Source organism: Gadus morhua, chromosome 13 (genome assembly GCF_902167405.1).
Source record: "Gadus morhua chromosome 13, gadMor3.0, whole genome shotgun sequence".
NCBI classification, from domain to species: Eukaryota; Metazoa; Chordata; class Actinopteri; order Gadiformes; family Gadidae; genus Gadus; species Gadus morhua.
The window spans coordinates 7,776,000-7,789,596 of NC_044060.1; the positions used below are offsets into that span (position 1 = coordinate 7,776,000).

General features: G+C 47.7%; 4 protein-coding genes across 5 annotated transcripts in view; 3 read left to right on the forward strand and 1 right to left on the reverse strand.

Annotated features, from left to right (window-relative positions):
• LOC115557104 (von Willebrand factor A domain-containing protein 1) overlaps positions 1-1,518 on the forward strand; it is a 6,811-nt gene extending 5,293 nt beyond the window's left edge. The window contains exons 4-5 of the mRNA XM_030374690.1: positions 284-559; positions 1,118-1,518. Coding sequence (XP_030230550.1) covers positions 284-559; positions 1,118-1,416 — 575 coding nt within the window. The 3' untranslated portion in view covers positions 1,417-1,518. The remainder of the gene's footprint in view (positions 1-283; positions 560-1,117) is intronic.
• Positions 1,519-2,638: 1,120 nt separating this feature from the next.
• On the forward strand, positions 2,639-8,515 carry LOC115557441 (cyclin-L2). Of its 2 annotated transcripts, XM_030375288.1 has the most exons (10): positions 2,639-2,959; positions 3,718-3,792; positions 3,887-3,996; positions 5,145-5,265; positions 5,574-5,638; positions 5,852-5,951; positions 6,425-6,683; positions 7,151-7,241; positions 7,792-7,857; positions 8,006-8,515. In XM_030375288.1, the coding sequence occupies exons 1-10, from the start codon at positions 2,690-2,692 to the stop codon at positions 8,184-8,186; spliced, it is 1,338 nt and encodes a 445-aa protein (XP_030231148.1). In that variant the 5' UTR covers positions 2,639-2,689; the 3' UTR covers positions 8,187-8,515. The 2 variants fall into 2 exon arrangements, with proteins under 2 accessions (XP_030231148.1, XP_030231149.1); XM_030375289.1 differs by lacking the exon at positions 7,792-7,857.
• Positions 8,516-8,639: 124 nt separating this feature from the next.
• Positions 8,640-11,760, forward strand: ora3.1 (olfactory receptor class A related 3, tandem duplicate 1). Its single transcript, XM_030375305.1, has 4 exons — positions 8,640-9,443; positions 9,692-9,955; positions 10,259-10,501; positions 11,049-11,760. Exons 1-4 carry the CDS (start codon positions 9,183-9,185, stop codon positions 11,253-11,255), a joined length of 975 nt encoding a protein of 324 aa, XP_030231165.1. The 5' UTR covers positions 8,640-9,182; the 3' UTR covers positions 11,256-11,760.
• Positions 11,761-12,100: 340 nt separating this feature from the next.
• On the reverse strand, positions 12,101-13,376 carry ora4 (olfactory receptor class A related 4). The gene is made up of 2 exons (XM_030374691.1): positions 13,188-13,376; positions 12,101-13,111 (listed from the first exon to the last, which is right to left on the reverse strand). The coding sequence occupies exons 1-2, from the start codon at positions 13,272-13,274 to the stop codon at positions 12,101-12,103; spliced, it is 1,098 nt and encodes a 365-aa protein (XP_030230551.1). The 5' UTR covers positions 13,275-13,376.
• Positions 13,377-13,597: the final 221 nt, after the last annotated feature.

Consider the following 13,597-nt stretch of genomic DNA (forward strand, 5'->3'; position numbering starts at 1 on the left):
GAACAGAGTTATAGATACAGGTTGGCTGGAGGTAGGCGTTCAGTGGGCGAGACACCTCCGGAAACTAAGCTTCAATCGATTTCCAGTTACCACTCTAATGGTGTAAGCCAGATTAAAAACTACAGGGTGCTTGACTGTGCATTCACTGCCCATTATCCGCATGTGCGGATGGGGCAATCACAGCAAACAATCCCCCGCTAGCTTGATGGGTCCACATTGCGCACGGCCTCGCAGTCTGTCTTACGCTTTCGTCTTTTTCTCCCTTTCCTTCCCTCGTGTTCAGAGTTATTGGGTCCATCTGTGGTCTCCGTGTTGGCCTATGGCCCTCACCAGATGAACGTCAGCTGGGGCCCTCTACAGCCCGGACACGTCCAGGGCTACAGGGTGGAGTACGCAGTGCTTCCCGGCGGACACGTAAGCACCGTGGAGGTGGAGGGCCACCGCAACTCCGCTGTGCTCGCTGGACTGGAGCCAGACACTCAGTATCTGGTGACCGTCAGCGCTCTGCACACCACAGGCGGGGAGAGAGCCATGTCTGTCAAGGCCTGCACTCAGGAAGGTCTGGTCCACCCCCCCCCCCTGCTGAACAGATGATGCATGCTTGTGTCTGTGCCTTGTTTTTTTTTGTGTTATTCTCTTTTCTGTCCTCCTTATAGAGCGTTCATTTCCTGGACCTAGGGGGTAAAACATAATTGGGTGCTTCTTGGGTGTTAGTAATCCGGTGTGGGCGCCTTGAAATAAGGGATTAGAAAGAATGGATGGAATACAAATGTAGTCACTCATAAGAAATATAGGCCTGCAGTGGAAACAGCCTTATTTCAAACCTAGGCAGTCGTGTTTTAATATGAAAAACGAAATATTAAAAGCCTCACGGCTTAAATATTATCAGACCGCCTTCCCTGCCTCCATTTGGGCCTTTTTCTGCTTATTGCTTGTCAATTTTTTACTTAATCCTCTGGTTATGTAAATTCTCCTCCTACTGCATTGTTTCTGTCTGTACGTTCATGGAGCTCAGAGACCTCTTCCACCAGGTGATTCGTCCTCTGTCTCCCTCCCTTCCTCCCTCCCTCCCTCCCTCCCTCCCTCCCTCCCCCTCCCTCTCCCTCCCCCCTCCCAGTGCCTGCACCCCTCCCAGCCCTGGAGGAACTCCTGCTAACCCCCCTGGATGGAGCCGGGGTCGAGGCCAGGTGGAGGGCCCCCTCCGGGCAGCCGGACAGCCTGAGGGGCTACTGGCTCAGCTGGGAGGCAGGGACCCCCGCGGGGGCCTGGACCTCCATGTCGTACATGCAGGTGGGCGCCGGGACCTTGTCGGCGCAGCTAGCTAACGTGGCCGGCGGCGGTTGCGCCCGCGTGTGTGTCTCCCCCGTCTACCGCTCGGGCCGCGGGGACGGACTGTGCTGCACCTCCGGGGGGTGATTGGACCGGGGGGTCTGGGGACCGGAGCCCAGCCGCACACACACACACACACACACACACACACACACACACACACACACGCACACACACACACACACACACACACACACACACACACACACACACACACACACACACACACACACACATACGGACGAACACATGCATGTGCACACACACACACACACACACACACACACACACACACACACACACACACACACACACACACACACACACACACACACACACACATTAACGCACGCACACACATACACACGAACATCCAAACTCACACGCACACACACAGAAACACACACACACAAACATCAATACTCACCCACAAACACACATTAACGCACACACATGCACAGATCGAATGCACTTGCACACACACAGACCTATGCACAGACATTCACACACATGCATACACACATACAGACACCAGACACACACACACACACACACACACACAGACACACACATACATACACAGCCACACACACACACATACAGACACACAAACACACATACAGACACACAAACACACACACATAATTAGCATCAAATTCACTGATGCATGCATTGTTTTAATAAATGTGATTATTCGGACACACTCAATAGCCCGGTTTCATTATATCCAGCAGGACATGTACTCAAAAGTAATCACCCCCCCATCCAGTCTCTGTCTTCTTCTATTTATTTATTTTTTGATCTAAATCACTGAATTAAGAACGAGAGCCAGAGTCTCCTGCAATCAGCCTGATGATGTGAAGAGGATGCAATAAATGGACATTTTCAAAGGCTTTAAAGATGCACTTTTATCTAAGGAGGCTTATTTTCTCCTCATTTAACACTGATGGTCCATTTATCATATGATATAATGTAAAATGCTATTCAAATTATTGACAGTATTTATTCTGTATTGCATACAATTCTGTGTTTGAGTATTTTACCTATACTTGATTTCACCTAGTGGTGAAATGTTATGCTGCTTTTCTTGTCATAATCAGTGAAATGTAAAGAAATTAAACTAACTCAATAAAATTATGTATAATTTGTTTGTTTTAATTTGTTTGATTGTATTCGTTCCCCTTCACTACATTTATTTTGGGCTTCAGATGATGTTTTAAGATTGTGCGTCTGTTTAAAACACGGTCAACAGTTCCCATCATTTACCGAGAGGAACTGGATTTTTGCTTCTGTTTCACCGCCACCAACACACTAGGGGGCGCTGCCCAATTCAAGCAGTGCACTTGCGGTTGTAAAACGGATGTCCTCAGAGCTCCGTTCTCGCAACGCAATTTTAAAAAAATATGCCATGGCTGCTGGCGATCTAAGGATTCCCGGAGAAGGTGTTCTAATAGGAGATAAACTTTATTCCGGCGTTACTTTAACTTTAGATAATTGCCGGGTGCCAGCGGAGCGGCTACAGAGCAGCCCGTCCGCCGACCATGGCTTGACCTCGATCGCCGAGGAGCAGCTTAGGATGCGCGGCTGTGAGTTGATCCAAGCCGCTGGCATCTTGCTCAAACTTCCACAGGTTGGTGAAAAAATACGTAAATCACGGGCCTACGCGTGTGTTCATGTTCAATCCATACATCAAAGTGTTCATGGTAGGGTTTACTTTAAAGTGTAACAGGTCCTTTAGTCAAATTATTTAGCCATACAAACTCTCGTTGTCGAACACTAAATAACAACAGAGCCGCCGTCCATTGCGCGCTGTTTCTTAGTGAAGATTGAATACTGTTCCCCATATTCTAAACAAAGCGAATTTAGTTTGTTTCATTTGTAAAGGAACAGGTTTATTAGATAATATCCACATTAATCATTGTAAGGGCGTTGTTAAAAGGCAAGCAACGACACTTTGTAACAAAGGAGTCAAGTTAAGAACTAAAACCAGCCACGTGATATGACTAGTGTGTATCAATAGTTACAAACAGACAAATGACCTACTAAGTACTCAGAGACCCTGATTAATGGTGTATTCAATTCATAATACCTAACGGAAACATGAAGAGGACTTGAGGAAAAACATTGTGTGTGTGTCATGGTTATTAGTAGTGTTCTAACCAGTAGCTAGACTGTCATGTCGAAGGAAGCCTATGGATGACTTTAGTATACATGAGTAATGTTTAGGAATAATGAGACGAGAGGTCATCTTTTGTAAGCATAGAACAAAGGACACAGTTTCTACTAGATACAAACCTTTATCCCATGGATGTAGGCAAGATCCAGCAATGCCCTGCTTAGTGTGATGTTCTTGTCTTGCTCCTAAACTCTCTGTTTACCTCAACACAGGTAGCGATGGCCACGGGACAAATTCTCTTCCAGAGATTTTTCTACTGCAAATCGTTCGTCCGACACTGTGCAGAGGTACGCTGGATTCATTTGATTGTCAAATTAGTCACTGTGAGGGTGTTGTGGGGCCGGACTCATTTGCCGTTGTCTTGTCTATTTTGTCCCTCAGATGGTGGCCATGGCGTGTGTACACCTCTCCTCTAAGATCGAGGAGGAGCCGCGCCGGATACGAGACGTGATCAACGTGTTTCACCATCTGAAGAAGGGCAGAGGGGGCCGGTAAGACTTCTCTTCTGCCGGACATGTGTGCTCCAGCTGGGGCTGCACAGTCTGGACAAAAACTGTAATTGCGATTATATTGCCCGATTTGTGATGGTGATTATTCAGTATTAGGGCTGGGTATTGTGGCCAATTTCCTAAATCTATTCGATTTCGATTCATAAGGTTCTGAATCGATTAATCACGATTCGATTCAATCTGCTCTTAAATAATGAAATGGCTCAACTGTTTTACAAAAGACAATGTACTTTATTTCTCCTCTTCATCTTCAACAACAGGTTTTAAGTGCAAACTTGTAAATTGGACAGTTTAAACTTGAGCTGTAAACAAAACTGTCAAGTCTCAAAAGTGAAATTTTGAAATTAGAAAGGAATTGCAAGTGAAAGTTACTTGAAAGTACTTGAACTACAACATTCCATCACTGCAAATTGGCATTGTTTATTAAAGTGCAAAACTAATATTAATGGTAACGAAACAAAAAAATAAAAATCTATCTCATGCCCTATGAATCGACATTGCAAAATTTAAATGAAACCGATTAAATCGATTTCTTTTACCCAGCCCTATTCAGTATGGTAAACAGATTATCGATTCATTCAATATTCTGTGGAAACAATTGTAAGCAATTGAGTTATATCAGTTAGTAATTTTATTTGAATGGAACAGACATACACACTATTTGAAATGGGCTTAATCTGGAATTTGATGAATATGTGATTAACTGTGCAGCCCTAGTTTCAACCTGGCTCAGCCAAATGTTAGCCCGTAAAAAATTCACTTGGTGCAAACCAAACTTGAAAACCTCCGATTGGCTGAACCAGATCTCCGTCCTCCGTAAAAGTAGTCTGACAGACGTCATGAAAAAGGATTGAGAGTTGACCACAAAGGCACTTTTTCATCTTGATGCCAGTATCACAAGCTTCCAGCCACTTACCCTTTTCCCCAGTGTTTAATGGGTAGTTTATGGTATACTTTATGCATACTAACATGCCTCTAACTAGACAAACTCCTCCCAATTCCATCACCCTTTCAACCGTCTAACCTACTATGCACTGTACCCCCTGTCCTGGCTTCAGGTTTTTAGTAGGTCTTTAGCATCCCTCTTAGAACCCGCCCCCTTCGATGGGCTTCTGCTGTCTGGTCCACAGAACACGTCCGCCGCTGCCATTGGACGCCGCGTATGTCAATACTAAGGCTCAGGTGATCAAAACGGAAAGGAGGGTTCTGAAGGAGCTGGGCTTCTGTGTGCACGTCAAGCACCCCCACAAGGCAAGTGTGGGAAACATTGCTTCTGCACACGTTTCTACTCACTATTATTCACTAATTAATGCCTCATACGTATATTTTCAATCAAAATGTTTGCGATTAACCTTCTGGCGTTGGATGCATTGACATGATTCTTCAAAAGGTTTACCAGCTAGACCAACAGGTTTGTTGCGGTTTGTTGTTTAACAACAGGTGTGAGCTCTATGCATCACCGATTTTTTTTTTTTTGTCATTGTTGCTGTTGGCTTCTCATTTCAGTGCATCACGTATCTCTGTTACTTTCTAACGGCCTGCTGTGTCACTCTTTACAGGTAATAGTCATGTACCTTCAGGTTCTGGAGTGTGAGAAGAACACTCCCCTGGTTCAAATGGCCTGGTAGGTCTATGACTATAGACTTTAATATTATGTGTTTGTTTTGGTTCATTTGATATAATATCTTTTGATTCAGTTTTTAAGTGAAGGAATGCTTTTACAAAAAACAATCCTCCAGAGCTATGTAAATCATTATTCACCTTGCAGAGGCATCTTGGAACTCAAATATTAGTTTTTTCTTGCTTGTGTTTTAATGGTTGGTTTATTTGTGATCAGGAACTACATGAACGATAGCCTGCGGACAGACGTTTTCCTGAGGTACAGTGCTGAGACGGTCGCCTGTGCCTGTATCTACCTGTCAGCCAGAGCTTTACAGGTCAGTTACAAGTATTTCACATGCTGTTATAACATCAGTTATAAAGATAAGGACTCTCCACATTATACTGATGAATTTCTTTATGATTGATTCTGGGGGGAATTATTTGTTGCTCAGCTCAAGCCTGTAACATAAGTATACAACAAAAAAAAAGAGCCATGTATGCAAACACAAATACATAAAAATATAAATTCTAGATAAATATGCATCTAACCGACAATAAAATGTAAAAATATGTTTAGGGTAAGCTTTCTTACTGTTTTAGCCCCGAGATCGTAGGTCTTATCCCAGTGGTTTTTTTTACCTCCTCACCTGTCGCATGTTGAGCTCTAGCCCTTTGGAGTGTGACGTGTTCCACGTGTCTCCGTGAGGTGGTGGTCACCACCAGTGACCAATCTGACGTTCCCTCTCGGCGCTAAACAAAGTGCATCTAACCAAACCCATGCTGTGTCCCCCCCCCCCCCCCCCAACAGATACCTCTGCCAGAGCAGCCCGCCTGGTTCCTGTTGTTCGGCTCGGCGGAGGAGGACCTGAAGGAGATCTGCCGGAGGATCCTGCGGCTGTACGCGCTGCCCAGCGTGTCCCTGGCCGCCCTGCTGCTGCAGGTGGACAAGTGTCGCCAGGCCATGGACGCCGTGGCCGCCAAGGCCAAGGCCGCGGGCACGGTGCTGCTGTCCATCGGGACGCCCACCCTCGACAGCCCCGCTAACTTCTCCCCCGCCTCCAAAGCAGGTATGGTGGATGGACCGCTGCCGGCGTCTCTTTCTTCATGAGCTGACCCTCGTGCTACCGAGGTTGAAGGCACCGCCGTCTCCACAGGAGCGGTGTTTTATCTGTTCTGGGTCTCTCTACCTAATATAAAATATACGGTTTCAATATGATGGACTGGTAACGCAAGAATTTCCTTTGACCCGAGTTGGCTGCACTGGGTGTATAATCCAATTCAGCTGGTCCGCCTGCTTGGGTCTTTGTTCCGTAGCTGGAGCCGGGCTTTGGATTGTTTAGATTGAGCTTTAGGGCTTGTGGCCCGCTTTAGTGGTGGACATAAATACATTGTTAAGGGAATATAATCGAATAGAAGCATCTTAAGTGCATTGCTCTGCCCTCGAGAATGATACAAAATGATATAATGATATCCTTCATGATATGAATTCATTGATTTCTAAAATTGCTTTTTTGTTTTTAATAATCATTTTTAGTGTCACCTGCTGTGCCAAATCCCGGTCATGAATCTCCTGTGTCAAAAGTTGCCCTAAAAAATGCCTGCCGAAAACTAGCGAATGGAGATGGGTGAGTTTATTTGTTTCCTTTGGCAGTTGTTGCAATGGAACTTTAGAGCGCATTTCAATTGACAGTGCAGGTCACTTTACATTAAGTTACTTTACATGCAGTTCACTTAACAGTGCAGGTCACTTTACATTGCATTTCACTTTAATGTGCAGGTAACTTCACAATAAACTTAACATGCAGTTCACTTCACATTGACCTTAACATGCAGTTCACTTAACATGCAGTTCACTTCACATTGAACTTAACATGCAGTTCACTTAACATGCAGTTCACCTAACATGCAGTTCACTTAACATGTAAGTCACTTATCATGCAAGTCACTTTCCACTGCAGGTCACTTTCCACTGCAGGTCACTTTCCAGTGCCGGTCACTTTCCACTGCAGGTCACTTTACAGTGCAGGTCACTTTCCACCGCAGGTCACTTTAAAGTGCAGGTCACTTTATACTGCAGGTCACTTTACAGTGCAGGTCACTTTACACCGCAGGTCACTTTACAGTGCAGGTCACTTTCATTCCTTTATTTTCATGTGACTATTGTGTGTTAATCAGGAAGAGCAAACTAAGTCGCAGCGCCGAGAGGAGAGAGAGCCGACCCCCCAGTCCTCCAAAGCGCAGGTAGGGTCACGCCCCCAGGGGCCCCCCACAGTGTAGCGCACACCGTGGGGCTCAGAACAGTGGCTCCTGGTAAACATGCAGGCCTGGGTTGGGTGCGATTGCTGGTCGACTCAGTCAGTCTGTCGTTAACCCCTTCTCCTCTCTGTAGACGCAGTCGCAGCGTCTCGTCCGCCTCTCGCTCCGCCTCGCCGCTACGACGCAAGAAGCACGCGGTCCACAGGGAGCGGGAGAGGGAGCGGGAGCGGTACAGGGAGCGAGACGGGGAGAGGAGTCGCAGAGGAGCAGAGAAGGGTCGTGGACGGAGGGAGGAACACTCGCGTAGGAGATGACTGGACTCGCCACGGGGAGGTCGAGGGTTTATGATTTGGGATTTTTTTGTTTTTTTGTTTTTTTCAGGGTCTGACTATGTTTTTATAGTGTTATTTTTCCTGCTACGTGCTGCATTTTTTTTTTGTTCCTCTTTGCATTTTCTTTTTTGTAAACGCTCAAAGACAAAAGTGATCATCATGACTTTTTAAATACAATATTTTTTATAATCATCATTCATGTCGTTTCCCGTTGGAGTTCCATTATGCCACCCCAAATTCACCCACAATTGTATTCTATTGAAGCCATTTAAGGTGGCTTAAAGTTGTTATAAAATGAGTTTTTGAAAGTCTTCTTGCTGGATGTCTTCAGTACTACCATACCATCATATGCTGTGGAGACCTATTGCCCACAACATGGCGCACAACAAAAGTGTTTCGTAGATACTCCACAAAAGCCCATGATAATTCAATAGAAATCCTGGCACCATTAATACAAAAAGTATTTATTGATCTCAACATAATGTGTAAGCACATGCACCCACACAAAGTTTGGGATGTGTCTGCAAACAAAGCATGTCGAGGTTGTACTGATTAGTCCCCTGGGAGCTGTGAACCTGATCCTAGCGATACGTGGGAGCTCTGTGATGCTCAGGTACTACCTGGGGGTATTGCATGCATCGTTAACGAAATCAAATGAAAAAAGCACCAATGCCGTCAATTTTGTCAGGTGACGAATGGATGCCCCCCCTCCCCCCCCCCCCCTTATATAGCGTGGGTTATGGGGAGGGGCAGAGATCAAGGAGCAGCACCCAAGGATGATCAGCAGGGTAGGCCCACTGATGCGTAGCGAGGCGGGACCGGGAATCGAACACTGACGTTCAACAGTGAAGGTCATCGACATGGCGTGTGTGTTGCGTGCCATCGATTATACTTAGTTTTACCTAACCCTTAGGTGAAACCCTTTTAGTTTGTCTTTTTTTATTCCTGGGAAAAAGCTCTGAATTAACAAACCAAAACATGTCTGAGGCGGAGGCAGAGCTGGTGGGGATGGGGCTGCGCACAGACGCGTCTCCCGTTCAGACCACCTTCTACATCCTCCTGGTGCTGTTCGGCATCGTGGGGAACACCACGGTGATCGGAGTCATCGGCCACAGCGTGCTGATGAACCCCGGCGTGGGCCGGAACTCGGACATCATCATCATCAACATGGCGGTGTCCAACCTGATGGTGTCTGTGTTGAGGAACGCTCTGCTCGTTATCTCAGACATTGGAATCGCGGTAGGATGTTTTCATTGAACTACTTAAACACCAGAGGTACTTTTGAAATGTTTGTTTTGGGGGGTGCAACTGCCACTGCAATACATATTGTTCTGTAAATGTTATAAGAACCACAATGACCGAATTAGTCTTATTTTCAAATTTGGATGTACATTTGACGTTGCTTAAACAGGTGAACCATAAGGTTTGTGAACAACATGAGTGATACTTAAACACTATAAATATGAACCCGTGTGTCTTCCCTTCAGCTATACTCGTCCAAAGAATGTTGTCAGTTTCTCATGGGGGTGTGGGTGTGGCTGCGGTCCGTCAATGTGTGGTCCACGCTGTTGCTGAGTGCCTTCCACTTCCACACCTTAAGAAGAGTGGCCCCTCCACTGGGGAACCTGCATGGGCCCCGGGGACTGCCCAAACTCCTCCTCCTCGGACTGGGGCTCATCTGGGTCCTCAATTTCCTCTACTCCATCCCTGCCCACGTCTTCTCCATCAACGGCAACCAGAACAGCACTGAGGTGATTGGTTTACCGGCTACGGAGTGATCCGTCCGCTGTCACTCACGGCTTTGGGCTGGGGGTGGAGGGGTGTTGTCCTGGTAACTAGTGATCTGTCATCCTGTCGACATGTGATTGTGTGCATTTGCTGCTATAAATCAACCTGTCCTTAATCCTTAATCCCGGTGTCTCTTGAAAAGGGGCATCAAACTTCCCAGGCCCACATTGTATTTGGCGTCCAACCTTTTTTAAATTTCCTCTCTTTACCCCCGTTCAGTCGGTCACCTCATCTCCCCCTCTCCCCTTCTGCGTCCCCCTCCCCAGACCTTGATGCTGGTGAGCAGCACCACGCGGCCGCTGTTGGGCTGCATCTGGAACTTCCCCCTGAAGAACGGCCTGCTGTACGCCACCATCTCCATGGTCATCCACGAGACGCTGCCCATCGTGCTGATGGCCTTCACCAACGCCGGCTCCCTGTACAGCCTGTACGCCCACAGCAAGATGCGCAGCATGGTCAACGACGTGCACGTCATCAAGAAGGTTCCAGCGGAGCGCCGGGCAGCCAAGGTGAGGAGCGGGGGGGGGGGGGGGGGCGGGGGGGGGGGAAGGCAGCTGTGATTGGCTGGGATCGGCAGGTAAGACACCAACGACCTAATGAATGCTGGTGTAAGGCTACCGGTCTTAAACGGCTCATGTCATGCCACCAGGTGTGGGTGTGATTAGCTGGTACAAGCCGTTTGGCACAGGGAAGGAATGATTTTCATAGTGACATCACAAGTGGGCTTGTCCACCAAGATATATAAAGGATAGATGAGCAACGTTTGCTACAGTCCATCGGGTAGGCTGGTAGACTGATCTTCCGCTTCACATCGAGGTGGACACGCCCACTTGGGATGTCACTATGAAAATCATTGGTTCCCTGTGCCAAACGTCTTGTACGTGCTAATCACACCCACACCTGGTGGCATGGCATGAGCTGGGGTAGATGGTGGGATAAGTGGAGAGCTATATGAATAGAAAAAAAAAAAAGTCCATTGATAAATGAACCATCCCGTAATAATTGCGTTAAGAAACTCTGCATGGCGTGACCTCCCTTCTTGTCACCTCCCCCCAGGTTATTCTGGCCCTCATTATGCTCTTCATCGCCTCCTGGGGAACCAGCATAATATCTGTCAACTACTTCAACTACAACCGCGGTCAGTCGGCCGAGTTCCTCCTGGTCATTGCACGCTTTGCCAACATTTTCTTCATCGCCATGTCGCCCATTATTCTGTCTATTGGTCACCGCCGCTTGCGTTCGTTTTTTACAAGTCTCGTATGACCTGACGGCAGAGCCCATGCCTACAGCGCCGTTTCAAGTACAGTCTCAAACATTCATTATGTTTTGAAAATGTTTGTTTTAGGATTTTTTTTTCAAGGCCGAAGGTATTCAGGATTTAGTTTCCATAATATTCCTTTGTCATCTTTTGTGTTAGTTATCTGTGCAAGGTAATTATACCCCATATTTAAATAAAAACATGTTGATATTAAACATATTGCTTGCAGCTAATTGTAAGTTGTATCGTAAAATGCTCTGTGTATATATATATATATATATATATGTTTTCTGTTATTGTGAGTGTAGTCCCTCGACTGTAAACTGAAAAATCAAGTAGTTGTAGCAAATTTTATTGGTATATTAGTTATTTATCTAGACCACGGCCGTTTCATGTAACATTAATTGAAAGACATGAGAATAGAATGCAGTTCTAACTATGATATATTTGAGGCGATTGTCATTGTATGTTTTCAGATATTATGTTTTAATAAATTAATAGTAAACCATGCAGGCTTCTTGAACAATGTACTCGTCATTTCCATTTAAGCTTAACCAAATCAACGGCATAAAGTTTACAATGTTCTGCCTTAGACTTAAGTATGAAGAGAAATACATTGGACATTTTCACATTATAATGACATAATGAATGACGTTCTGTCTCAATGAACGGAACCCAAATCAACAGCCTTTTACCTCTCGTTGCCACCGTCCTGAACTTAAACATATTCATTTTCAATCTACAAAAAAGCTTAACAATTCTGTACAAATCGTACTTAATACTTTTTCCTTTTTTTTCTCGACATGCGACATTGCAGCCAAACTGCTTATAGTTTGTAGGACTCGTACAACTATTTTTTACTCATAGTTTTCTCCTTCGTGCTCGCGGCTTCCTTCTGCACCACAAAGACAGTCTTCCCCTTCTCCTTCTGCTGTGCAGCGCCCGCGGCCCCGCCGTCGTCCTCCCCTTCATGCCCCCGACACCTCACCACGTTCGAGCAGCCGACCAGCTTACCCACAATCCTCTTCCTCAGCTTCCCGTGTCCAAGGGCCACCACCATGGGGCTGAACCCCACGAACAGGGACGCCGCAAAGTGGGCCACGGTCAGCAGGCCCTCAGCGTGGTGGCCCCCGTCGTGGTTGTAGTACGTCACCGCGGCGACCTGCAGCACCCAGCACACCACAAACAGGGACACCAGCGACATGATGACGTGGCCCGCCTTGCGCTCGCTGGCCAGGTGCCGGTCCATGTCCCCGCTGTCCCCGCCCGCCGCCGTCACGGCCCGGATGTGCTTGGCCAGGGCGTGCAGCGTGGCCAGGTTGGTGCAGATCATCAGCACCAGCGGCAGCACCTCGTTCAGCACCAGGGAGGTGGAGGCGAACGCCTCGCCCTGCTCCCGGCTGGGGAACTCCCAGATGCAGCCCAGCAGGGGCCGGGTGGTGCAGCTGATCACCATCAGCTCCACCGTGGCGTTCCCGTGCACGTGCGTGGTGTACACCAGCGCCGGCAGGGAGAGCACCAGGTTGACGCCCCACACCAGCCCCAGGGCCCCCCACACCCGCCGCCGCTCCTTCTGCACGGCCAGGGGTCCGAAGGCCACGTGCTGGCGCCGCAGGGTGGAGCAGTGGAAGGCGCTCAGGGCCAGGGTCACCCAGCAGCCCACGGCCCTCCACCACACCCACAGCAGCATGAAGACCCGGCACCAGCCCGGGGACAGGGTCACCTCCAGTCCCAGGTCGGAGATGAAGATGGGCACGGTGCGGAACAGCGAGGTCAGCAGGTTGGCCAGCGACAGGTGGACCAGGATGGTGTCCGACGCGGGCATCCGACGAGACTGACTCTGCATGGCGGACTGGCACACCTGGGACGACAGAGCAGACCGGTATAGAGGGGTGCGATACGCAAAATACACAGGGACCGAGGGCAGCGCCACTTACCGTATGCATGACCATGATGTTCCCCATAATACCGGTGAACACCAGAAGGCCAAACAATATGGCATCTACAGTGAGGACCTCAGCCATTGCATCAACTTCCGCATGGCGAAGCGATGCCTTGATTTTACGGACAAAGCAGTCTTTGTCCGTAAAAAAAGCAGTTTTTCAGTTTGAGAGGTTGGGTGAGGTGTTGACATGGACCTTTACTGTCTTGAGGTCCACCCCGCTGTTTATAAGCGGCTCAATGCTCGCCTGAATGCAGACGGGTCCGTCCCACCCGAGGGTCATGCTCTCCAGCAGTGCTGACCTGGTTCAAGGTGAGTTAACCGGAACGCCTCGTTACCGGGATACGCTATGGGCACAGGCTCGTTTGAATGGAAAAGTTATGGCAAATGGAAATTCAATGACAA

Excerpts from the sequence above, each read along its gene's own strand:
- LOC115557441 (XM_030375288.1), top strand. The coding sequence starts at position 2,690 with ATGTCCTCAGAGCTCCGTTCTCGCAACGCAATTTTAAAAAAATATGCC. Across the intron at positions 2,960-3,717 it reads TCTTGCTCAAACTTCCACAG|GTAGCGATGGCCACGGGACA; the intron begins GTTGGTGAAAAA and ends ACCTCAACACAG. Across the intron at positions 7,858-8,005 it reads CCCAGTCCTCCAAAGCGCAG|ACGCAGTCGCAGCGTCTCGT; the intron begins GTAGGGTCACGC and ends TCCTCTCTGTAG.
- ora3.1 (XM_030375305.1), top strand. The coding sequence starts at position 9,183 with ATGTCTGAGGCGGAGGCAGAGCTGGTGGGGATGGGGCTGCGCACAGAC. Across the intron at positions 9,444-9,691 it reads TCTCAGACATTGGAATCGCG|CTATACTCGTCCAAAGAATG; the intron begins GTAGGATGTTTT and ends TCTTCCCTTCAG. Across the intron at positions 9,956-10,258 it reads GCAACCAGAACAGCACTGAG|ACCTTGATGCTGGTGAGCAG; the intron begins GTGATTGGTTTA and ends CCCCCTCCCCAG.
- ora4 (XM_030374691.1), bottom strand. The coding sequence starts at position 13,274 with ATGGCTGAGGTCCTCACTGTAGATGCCATATTGTTTGGCCTTCTGGTG. Across the intron at positions 13,112-13,187 it reads ACATCATGGTCATGCATACG|GTGTGCCAGTCCGCCATGCA; the intron begins GTAAGTGGCGCT and ends CTGTCGTCCCAG.